The sequence below is a fragment of the Pseudorasbora parva genome, chromosome 6 (assembly GCF_024679245.1).
Source record: "Pseudorasbora parva isolate DD20220531a chromosome 6, ASM2467924v1, whole genome shotgun sequence".
Taxonomy (NCBI): domain Eukaryota; kingdom Metazoa; phylum Chordata; class Actinopteri; order Cypriniformes; family Gobionidae; genus Pseudorasbora; species Pseudorasbora parva.
Genome location: NC_090177.1, coordinates 25485036 through 25496363, shown reverse-complemented (window position 1 = coordinate 25496363; position 11328 = coordinate 25485036). Strand labels below are relative to the sequence as shown.

At 36.2% G+C, this 11328-nt stretch overlaps 2 protein-coding genes across 4 annotated transcripts in view; both read right to left on the bottom strand.

The window, feature by feature from the left end:
* Positions 1 to 721: 721 nt before the first annotated feature.
* asb14b (ankyrin repeat and SOCS box containing 14b) lies at positions 722 to 7034 on the bottom strand. Of its 3 annotated transcripts, none has more exons than XM_067447302.1 (10): positions 6967 to 7034; positions 6289 to 6421; positions 6163 to 6218; positions 5951 to 6082; positions 5710 to 5868; positions 4387 to 4632; positions 3816 to 3993; positions 3183 to 3726; positions 1807 to 1960; positions 722 to 969 (listed from the first exon to the last, which is right to left on the bottom strand). In XM_067447302.1, the coding sequence occupies exons 2-10, from the start codon at positions 6405 to 6407 to the stop codon at positions 797 to 799; spliced, it is 1761 nt and encodes a 586-aa protein (XP_067303403.1). In that variant the 5' UTR covers positions 6408 to 6421; positions 6967 to 7034; the 3' UTR covers positions 722 to 796. The 3 variants fall into 3 exon arrangements, with proteins under 3 accessions (XP_067303403.1, XP_067303406.1, XP_067303404.1); XM_067447305.1 differs by having other exon boundaries at positions 6163 to 6215; XM_067447303.1 differs by having other exon boundaries at positions 6289 to 6407; positions 6967 to 7009.
* A 539-nt stretch (positions 7035 to 7573) lies between these two features.
* The window catches only part of dnah12 (dynein, axonemal, heavy chain 12), a 32198-nt gene continuing 28443 nt past the window's right edge, over positions 7574 to 11328 (bottom strand). The window contains exons 67-74 of the mRNA XM_067446443.1: positions 10956 to 11189; positions 10674 to 10862; positions 10472 to 10575; positions 10167 to 10371; positions 8676 to 8813; positions 8496 to 8587; positions 8344 to 8411; positions 7574 to 8238 (exon numbers count right to left, since the gene is read on the bottom strand). Coding sequence (XP_067302544.1) covers positions 8045 to 8238; positions 8344 to 8411; positions 8496 to 8587; positions 8676 to 8813; positions 10167 to 10371; positions 10472 to 10575; positions 10674 to 10862; positions 10956 to 11189 — 1224 coding nt within the window. The 3' untranslated portion in view covers positions 7574 to 8044. The remainder of the gene's footprint in view (positions 8239 to 8343; positions 8412 to 8495; positions 8588 to 8675; positions 8814 to 10166; positions 10372 to 10471; positions 10576 to 10673; positions 10863 to 10955; positions 11190 to 11328) is intronic.

Below are 11328 nucleotides of genomic sequence, written 5' to 3'. Positions count from 1 at the left end.
ATTCACGTAGCCTAACGCCCCCCAGTGGCGCTACTGTGAACTGCGCAACGTCTAGACGTCACGACCGCGAGCTTTGATCACTGGCGTACGAGCAGCTTCACCGATGGCTAGAACGTTTACAAGAAGAGCCAAGAACGAATCGTCGAGCTGTCTGACAATAAACTCTTTGGGAAATTCACTGCGTATATTTGTGCAATTCCTCCCTCCCAGAATCATTACGTTTACGCAATATAATCACGTGACATGACTTCAAAAGATGGAGACATGTATTACATAATTAATTCTAACATACAGTAGCCTATAGGCTACAACTCGCATATTCAAATCACATACAGCGGGGTGTACTAGTGAAAATGCTTCCATTTAGTATTTTTTTTTAAAAGGCCTACTTATATATTTATCTATCATTAATATAATTTGAGAGAAACGTTCAATTGAAAAATTCAGACTTTGATGTCAACAGCACTCCAGCTGCATGACCTCCATAAGTTTGCGAGAAACATAATGCATGATTTGACGCATCTCAGTGGAAGAACATCTGACAGCTGTACACATGATCAATTTTACAAATGTGCTTATTTCAATATTCACCTACAAATATTGCAAAATTATATATTTGTTTCAAGTTTTAAATGACACAACATCCTAAACCATGTCTTTCCAAATTTAAAATACATTTTGGATCAAAGATTTTCAATGTAACACCGGATTTCACAAAAGAAAACAAAAAAGCATATCCATAAAATTTTGGAATCAGCAGCTTCTCATGTACCGATTTATCTATCTAGTTTTACTCTTATTCTGTCATACTTCCTCTACTGTAAATATCATACTCTTTGAAGCGAATATAGTCTTTGAGACTGGCAGGCAGAGGCAGGAAACTGATAAAAACTGGAGCCCTCAGACGCAAGCGACCCAAACAATCACGAATCTTCAGTCTGCAGAGATGCTTCAGGCTTCGAGTGTTTTCTGATGAAAGTAGAAAACATACATTAATATATTTTGAAATATGCTGCATTTCAATCTATTTATCTAATCACGACAAGTATAACAAGAGATTCATATATCAGGGGCCAGTTGCATAACATAGCCGTTATATAAATACTGTGTCTTAATTACTAAAAGTAGGAGTAATCAGTCTACTTTTTCGGTATCATATTGGACCAATGTAAATTTTTATGTAACCCACTTATGAAAACGACATCAACACTCTTAACCCTCATCCGTCCCTCACATTCGGTAACAAATCAGTCCCTCTTGAGTCACAATGATCATTTAATTTTTTTAAATAATTTTTCAATTTTTTAATGCTTTTTCTTTGGAGACTTTTTATTATTATTTTAATTTTATTTACCTTTAAATGACTAGATTTTATTAATACATAATATACTTTAACTTTACGTTCATTCAATTATATTATTATTATTAAATTCAAAATAACTTAACATTTCAATTAGATTCATTCTCAATTCATTCAATTCGAATTTTGAGCATTTTTTAGGTTTTTCAATGAAGCATTCCTCATTTATTCCTAAGGGAGTCAAATTGACAGAGAGACTGATTTGTTTTACTTTTTTTCCCCCATTTCAACCGCATAAATTCCTCGCATCCAGTCAATTTTTTGTGTGTGTATCCTTGGCTCAAGTGTAATCATAGTCCTTTTTCAAAAATTAATTCTGAGTCAAAATGACCAGAGGGACGGATAAATTATGACTAAATTGTAGCAGTTTATGCAGCCAGCCCTGCTGAGAAATTCATGTTAAAGGCTCTCTGAATCTCAGTTTCAAGATGTGACAGGATACTTACCTTGAATCTTACATATTTCCGGCCACTGTTTTTGCTCAACCAGAACGGTCTTCAGTTTGGAGCAGAGAGTCACATGATCAACATAATCCAACATGATTCTCACTACTTGGGCTGAGATGTGCTTGAGCCAGTACACTGTTATCACCTCACAGAACTGCACACAAATGAGTTTAGGTTTATAAAGGGATCAGAATGAAACTTCTGTCATCATTTACTCATCCTCATGTTGTTATAAATATGACATTCTTCACAAAAGAAGATATTCTGAAAATGTCTAATTTTGTTTGTTTGTTTTTGTTGATAAAATGAGGGTATAATTTTGTTTGGACCCCAACATACTTGATAATGAAAGTACTAATCTCTAAACTCTAAACATGTGAGGTTGGTAATATTTTTTTAATGTTTTTGAAAGAAGTCTCATGCTCACCAAGGCTGCATTTATTTGATAAAAATACATAAATATAGTAATATTGTTTGTGAAATACAGTATTATTACAATTTAAAATTTCTATTGTAATATATTAAAACAATTAATTTAACCAGTCTTAAGTGTCACATGATCCTTCATAAATCATTTTACTAAACTGATTTGCTCTTCAAGAAACATTTCATATTATTAGCAATGTTGAAAACAGTTGCACCGCTTAATAGTTTTGTGGAAACTGATTTAAAAAAAGAATCAGGGTTCTTTGATGGAATAGATGAAAAAAAAATATTTTTTTAATTATCTTTTTACTGTCCCTTTTGATAAATTGAATGGTCCTTGCAAAATAGTATTATTTATAATAATTATTACTATCTTTAACCAATTAAAATCCAGAATGACGTCGTCATTTATATACTTTCAATTTTAAATGTCTGTGGACGAGCTATGACCTCATATGTAGTACCAATTGAAATCTTAGAGTCTCTACTTTAAAGCTTCGAGTGTGTGTGTGTGTGTGTGTGTGTGTGTGGGGGGGGGGGGGGTCCTCCCTTCAGATCCATTTGAGTAAATCTTGCACACAACATGACACAGACAAACTTCTTTTTCCACTATTTTCTGGAATTTAGTGTAAACAGCCCAAACTGTCTTCAGGGTCCTAGAGGTCATAGGGCCTGAGTTACACACTTTCAAAAATGAATTTATTAAAAAAGAAGAGAATCAAAAATATTATATGTTATATACCAACATTTTGACCTTAGACCACTGTATGTGTGTATGGGAAGCTTTTCAATTTGGGTAGGCCAAATCCAAGCGGAAATCACAAAAATGGTACCAGTAAGGTAGTGTACATTTTTGAAATTACCTGAAGGTGAGTAAATGATCATATATTTGTATTTTTTTGTTTAACAACAGATCATATTCCTTTAACAGACACAGCAACTGGTCTTACCACCACGTCTTTGATGACAGAGGCGCTCCAGCCCTCATAATCCACAGGCACATGTGAGGCCTGTCCATACGGACAGTCAAAGCAGCGCTGCACATCATAGCCATTATTGAGTAGCATGCGCAGCATCACCTCATCCTTTAGTGCGTACTGAAGGGCAGAAGGGAAGTGGGTGGTGTTGACACGGGAGTAGTAATTTACGTTGGCACCGTAGCGTAACAGAGTGTTGATGAGCTCGTAGTTGCCCAGTCGCATGGCGACCTGCAGGCAGTTGACCGGGTCTTGATTGGGCATGGCTCCGGCCTCCAGGAGCAGCCTCGCTGACTGGACGTCATTGTTTGATACAGTGAAGAACAGAGCTGACCTGCGCTCGTCCTCATAGTTCCTGCGCACTCTGGGGTGTAACATGAAGTTAGGGTCAAACCCGGAGCTCAGGAGCAGATCAAGGCACTGAGAGTGACCGCCTGCCGCGGCAGAGTGTAATGGACTCATGCCGCTCTCTTTGATCACCTCTTTCTTAGTCACTGGGATCAGCTGCTCCAGCGCTCTATGAAAGACACAAACAGATTGTTCTGTGACTTATGGTTGGATCAAGGGTAAGAACTACGTTGATTAACCGACTAGTGAGTTACTCACAGCAGATGCCCACGGTAGGCTACGCGGTGGATGGGGAGATGGCCTGTGTCGGTGGGCACGTTGGGATCAGCTCCATACTCCAGCAGCAGTGAAATGATATCAGGGTTGCCAGAAGCCGCAGCATCGAATAAAACTGAGGCGGAACCTGGAAAATGAGGTTTGGACCACACACTGGCCCCTGAACATGAGCGAGTTGTTAAATAGGATTAGAAGTGATCGATGTCCGAAAGACAGACGGACAGACGGACAGACAGAAAGACAGAAAGACAGATAGACAGATAGATAGATAGATAGATAGATAGATAGATAGATAGATAGATAGATAGATAGATAGATAGATAGATAGATAGATAGATAGATAGATAGATAGATAGATAGTATTTAATATGATATATATATATATATATATATATATATATATATATATATATATATATATATATATATATATATATATATATATATATATATATATCATAATTATATATTTATCTGTTATGAGTAGAAAAAAACACTAACTGAATCAAGTCAGATTGCTGAATTTCTAACCGCAGGCACATTTCAAAATCACCTTTCTGAAGTAGAACCTCCACAACGTTAAAATGTCCAGCTTGAGCCGCAAGTCCTAAAGGAGTATGTTCACAGACATCAATGGCATTTGGGTCAGCCCCTGATTGTAGGAGCAGGTTAACAAAGTTATCCAAGCCAAGCACGGAAGCTTCATGCAGAGCGGTTCTTTGAAGACTTCCTTTTTGGTCCACTGTGGCATTGTAGCGTAGCAGCAGCAAAGCCAGGTCATACTGGTCATTCTTTACAGCTGGAAAAAAGTCATTTGTGTAATTATTATACTTGTGTCAAATGCAATCTACCAGCTCGTATAAAGGATTATATTATGTTAAAATTCAGGCTGATACCAGTAACTTCATGTTGTATACTTTTTTAAAATTATTTTATTAACTACAGTTTCATAACAGTTTTCGACACTATTTTGTCTTAAAATAAAACACTGACATTTTAAATCTATCATATTTTTTCAAATCAAAATCATCAGTGGTTATTAACCTTCCCAAGGTTCCCTTATTGTCCACAACAATATTCAAAGGATTAATGATCATTATTATTCATTTATTATTATTCCCAATTTCTACTCTATGAAATATTTTAGAGCCTGGCATAACTCTATATTCATTATAAAAGTGCCTACCATGTTTTAAGAATAAAAATTAAGTGAGGCCAAAATATTATTGGCCACAATATGCTACAATATGAAAATAGAGATTTGCTAAAGATGACATTTTAACAGTTTTATTACATTTGTGTTCTTTAAATATGCACTGTATTAGGAAATGAGAATCCACAATTCAATTTATACAAATTAATTAAAAAAACTAATATCAACTTTATTATTCTGTAAATCCAACAGTTGTTCTTACTAACACTTTTTTAGTAAACTTTATTTATTGTCCAATAAGAAAACCCAAGTTAACATTACTAGAGTGGTTTGAGTACCATTTAGCAAAGCAAAAAAACAAAAACAATTATCATTCTTCTTTGTTGTATTCACTCATTTTTTTACAAAGTCATCTTGAATGATATTGTCAATACACCCAAACTTTTTGTGAGAAAGTCACATATGTTGACTTGATAAATTCATGTTGATTTCCTAAAAACAAACCACTAAAGAAATGAGTATAGATTATACTGTATATTGTGTATCCCTATAGCCAATTGTGTCTTAACACTGAAGGATTACCCAGAACTACAGTGTCTTTTGACATGAATCAAAACAACAATGCGACTTAAATCTTGGACTAAAAAAATAGTGTCTTGTGGTTCTACTCTTAAATGTGTGCTTACTAAAACAGTTCACTATAAATAGCACTGTGTCCCACACCTGCAACCAATGCGGAGTCATCATCCTCGTTTTTGCAGTCAGGGTCACAACCGTTCTGCAGCAGGAATGTGGCATTCTGTCTGAGACCGTGGGAAACAGCGAGAAACAACGGAGTCTCCCCTCTTAGAGTACGGCACTGCCCTGACCCCTGAGGAGAAGCTGAATGAGAAAGCCTCATTAAGAAAAAATGTAACATGTTTTTGGGGGGTTAGTGAGGTAACTATAGATATATCTCATGGACCTGCATAAGTGATCTCCAGAATGCTTCTCTTGTGTTGCACCGCTGCCTCATGCAATGGGATCCAGCCCTTGCTGTCTGCATTAGATAGAGCCTCCTTACACTGCACCAAGACCTTCAAAGCATCCTCATTACCTGGAATGAACGGCATGAAGTCTCCACAACTTCTACAGAGGAGCACTGTAAATGCTCATGAATATTTTTGGAGGACTTACCAGCTTGTATAGCAGTGAAAATTTCCTCATGGTCAATGAGGTCTAATGGATCACTGCTGAGGGACATCAAAACAAAATGTTTGGTCATAAGACACACTATTAGAAAATGGTGGGATTTCCCTGTACCTGGTAGCTGAATCAGCATGTTTGCTGCATTCCAGTAGACTCTGTTCAATCATGTACTGAGTGGCCTCATCTTCATCCTCATCCCAGTCATCCTCCGCAGCATCATACACCTCCTCCATCTTTCAGTAACAAACTAATTTGGCAACCAAAACCAGAAAATCTTTTTTCGCATCCATACAATGTGACAAAATAGTGACATTAGTTTATCAGTATCTTATTCACCATTTATACCCTCAAGGGTAAATTTGCCACCACAATAAACAGACTGGTCTAATATAGGAAAACACTGTATATTATGTAAATTAATTACAGCTAGCATCCTGACTCAATTCAATGTTAAGCAAATTTTTGCAGGAGACTGTTGTACATGTATGCGAGCATTGGTTTACAATAGCCGGAGCTGAAAATATCTGCTCGTTTCAACTCAGCTGGCTTGAATTACAAAAGGATGTAACTGGTACTCGTAATGTAAAATTCATATTTAAAATGAATGTAAAAGGAATAATAAGAGTCTAGTAACTAGCTACTTAGGTTACTTAATTCGTTAAATGACTGTCTAATTACTCTGAGAATGCTTTGTAAACATGCAACACATCCCATGCAATCTATTTCTGTAGCTTTTCCATGAGGAATAATAGGTTTACATATGCTCAATTTAAAGTCAAATGTTCATTCTACCTTGAGGCAACAGGAAATGTTGAAAACAGTCGTGGCAGTTGTATCTGTGCTGTGTTTTTGGTCGCTTTACACTCTATTTATATCCCTGCATGGGTAAAAATACTCGCTCATGGGGCCTGGGCCAACCAACCAACACCTGGCTTTGACCCACTGCGTGACAGTCGGTCTTGAAATTCTACCCTATACCAGACAGCTGACCTGAGAGTTAATGTTCTAAGGAACATATGCAATAGGCCAAACTTTCTCTTGTATTCAGCTGTCTATTTGAATTGAACCTTCAGCACACGGCTTGAAATTCACAGTGGACAGCGAGGCATACTCTCAGAGAAACAGGAAGCTGTGCATTGATTAAATAAAGCAAAACCCACCAGAGACACACATTAACACTGATGTATGAATTATTAAATCACAACAGAAAAAAATGTAGGAATATTCCTTTGTACTTAAATTAAAGCAAGAATATAATATATTCCCAATTGGATTCACCCTATTCCATTCCATCAAGTAGGCCACTTTGTAGGCAAGCCACAAAATATGCCCTTTTAAGCGCTGAGCTACATTTGCTAAGAACTTAAGAACACACTGAAATATTTAACAATCTCTCCCCGAGTTAAAAATATTTTATTATTATATTGAACATTGCAATATAGACTGTATCATGGAGAAATGTTTTATGTTCACTGAATTGTTTCTACAAAATATCCTAATAATTTGTCCTTGTGAAAGTTGCATTTATTTGAAATATTATTTAAACTATAACTTTTAAAGCAAGGTGTCCATAATGTTTTCAGTTATGGACAGTATTGAAGATTACAGCAAACACATTAATATTCCCGGACTGAAAGTGTTCTTTAGATCTTATCTTTTACCTGTCTTGATCTCCTGGAATAAAGGATCAATGTACATATTCTAGAAGTACTTGAAAAACACAATGACATGTAAAGAGGACAATCTTATCGAATTATGACGGTGTTTGTTAAAAAATATTTAAAATCATTTGCTGAGATAAACATTTATTTAAAGCTGTGTGTGAGAACAGTAAATAAAGTGCTGCTTCAAAAGTGAAAGGGTCTCGGTGTCAGTCATCTAGTTGACAAAGCAAAGCCACGCCTCTCTTAATCCAGTGCTGTGGACGCTTGCTGGTTGTAAGCATCATGCTGATGACGAAGTTGGTTGAATGGCCAGTGGTGGATAGCGTACCTTTACGCTCACTGGTCTTGTAGAGGGGACACACATAGATGCTGTGGGGGTGTTCCATGCCCTTTTTGTCTGCTAGAAAACAGGTTGGGAGAGGTTGCTGAGCAAAGTAACATCAAAAGCATGAGGTGATAGATAAAGACGTGTTTAATAATCATCCCATAACATTTATTATCTTACTTGGTTTGATCCAAATGATAGGGACTGCATCAAATAAAACTTTTGGATACTGTTCAGCCAACACTCCACTGCAAAATAAGAACATCTTTCATTAAAAAAATTGCTCAAAATGATCATTTTCAACATCTTCCTGCCATCTAAGCTTCTCTTGCCTTTTTCTATCCCACCGAGCGCCATCCAGGAAAAGGCCATGAATGTAGACTCCATCTTCAGGAGATGAGTCGGAGGTGTCAAATGGCAGAACCTGAAGCAATAAAGAACAAAATGCAGATCTCAATTAGTCTCTTTCTATGAAATTACACTCAGCCTCAAACAGTTGCAGCAGAGCATACCTCATAATTAAAGCCAAGCAGGTCAATGGGGATGGAGTACTTCCTGGCGTAGTTTTGCAAGGCTCCTGTTATGAAAGCCTGAGTGAAGAAAAACCCAGACAACCAGAATACATGGGGCTTCTGGCTGTCATACCAGTCCTGGAAAACATATGACACAGACACACATTAACAAAGACACATAATATTTTTTTGTTCAATTTACTTGATTTGACAAAAAAAATACAATAAATATTGAAATAATATTATGATTTAAAACAACTACTTTCTATTAAATATATATTTCAAAATGTAATTTATTCCTGTGAAGCAAAGCTGTATTTTCAGCATCATTACGCCAGTCATCAGTGTCACATGATCCTTCAGAAATCCTTCTAATATGATGATTTGATGCTCAAGAAACATTTTTTATTATTATCAATGTGGAAAAATGTTGTGCTGCTTAATATTTTTACCATGATTTGTTTTGATTTTGAAATATACATTTTTTATCATTACTATTATTTTTGATTAATTGTATGGCCCGTTGAATAAAAGTATTATATATACTGACCACAGACTTTGAAATAGTAAAGTTTCCTGATGAATATCAAAATTAGATTTTGTACTTTTTTGTACATGATCCATTTTAGTGATGTTCATTATTTACAATCTTTCAAGGTAAATACATTGGAGTCTAAAAAACTGAGATCACGCTGAAAATCTGAAAAGATAGTTTAAAGGTTTTGAAATATTGAAAATTAAATTCTGCGCTATTTTTATGTTACTAATCTAATTATATTAAATTTGTGACTGATTGCTGCTGTTACCAAATTTAGATTTTCACTCAAATTGTTAATTATAATATGCACTGAAAAAATATGTATTACATTTAAAATCTGGAGGGGATGGGTTGTCCCCCTCGGTCTGTTCGCATTCGCAAAACAGCATCGGTGTAACACACGTGGCTCAAAAAATACAATAAAAATTAACTAAATAACATAAATTGAGAAGAAACTAAATTGTTTATAAAATATAACATAACGCAAGGATTTCTAAGAATGCCATTTTACTGTTTTTTTTAAACGTAATTTATATAGTAATTCAGTTTTAACTTGCAGAAACCATACATTTGACAGTATTTTACAGTACAATTAAATGGAATGTAATGTGAAACTCTTTACAGCTGACTTACAAACCAATTAATTGTTATTATTACAAAAAAAATGTACAGTGTAATTTCCAGTTACACTTTATTTTTAAGGTGTCTGTTACAATGTAATTATACATTTAAGTACTGAGTAATATTAAGTAACTACATGTACTTGCTATAAGGTTAGGATTTTGTTTGGTTTAGGGTTAGTTTCATGTAGTCGTGCATAGTTTATAGTTATTACTATAGGAACTACATGTAACATATGGAACAATGACACTGTAAAATACAGTGTTACCCAATTTGAACTAGTTGTCTGACCTTTGGCCTCTGTGAGTAGTTGTCTGTGTGTGGTCACTGACCTGCAGAAATTTGAGTCTGGCTAGGAAGTCGGTGACATAGCTGCCCAATGGCTTGAGACTGGGATAGGAGCATTTGGCCCACTTTTCTGGCACTTTCCCCACCAGCAGACTGCCAGCTATAGCCTCTAGCTCTGCATCCATCACTACCAGCCCCTTAATGGCCTTTATCAGGTTCTGCAGGCTCACACGTATAGTGCTGCTCAAACTGAGAGAAGAAAAGGAAGACGAAATTATAGAATAAACATCTTAAAATATGAATTGTTTCTATAGACATTTTGGATCCAAAATGAGCTCTGAGGACTCACGTGTTATAACGCTGCATCTCCTGCACAAGCACCGTATTCATGCTCTCTTCATAACACACAGGGAATTTGACAAGGGCAGACTCAATGTCAAAATTACCCGGAAGCTGCATGACCGAAATCAGAATGTCAATAAATCACTGACACATATGCAAATAACTTTTTATCCCAATAACTATTTCTAATCTTAAGAATGATGAGTTACTTTAGACAGGATATCATTAGCAATGTCCAGTAGAGTGGTATCCCCACCAGTGCCGCCCCCTCCCTTTGAGCCACCACCCTGGGTCAGGATAAGGGAATCAAATAGTAGTTTTGTCTGTTGAAGGTCTTTGGAGATGTCAACATTCTCATGCATGCCGAACACCTCGGGATGCTGGGTAGAAGGCAGGTTCTGTGGAGCAAATGCAGTGCATTATATTATCATTGCTTCATGAGAGTTTGAATATAGTCCGAGGTCAGCAGCTTTCATAACATAAAGTCATACTTTGATAAACTCCACATAGTCTTCATATATGGACTTTGGAGGTGCATGATAATTGCCACTGGGGGAGAAGGAGTAGCGTGGGTGGTCAATAATGTCTTTGTTGTAGAAGTCAGCGAGGATTGTCATGAGGAGGCGACGGTCCCAGTCATCTGTTACACGTCCTCCGTAGTTACACTCTCCAGTCAGATATGTGATGGCCTCAAAGGGAACCCTCTGGTACTCATTCACAAAGAGCTGAAAAACAGAAAGTAAATCATACCTTTTCAAATCTTTGTTTAACAGATTTCAACTGTTATATTAAGGTATTACTGGTTAACCTGTCAACAAGGCTGATTAAACAGGTTAAACTGTCTAGGATACTTTTTCATGCCTT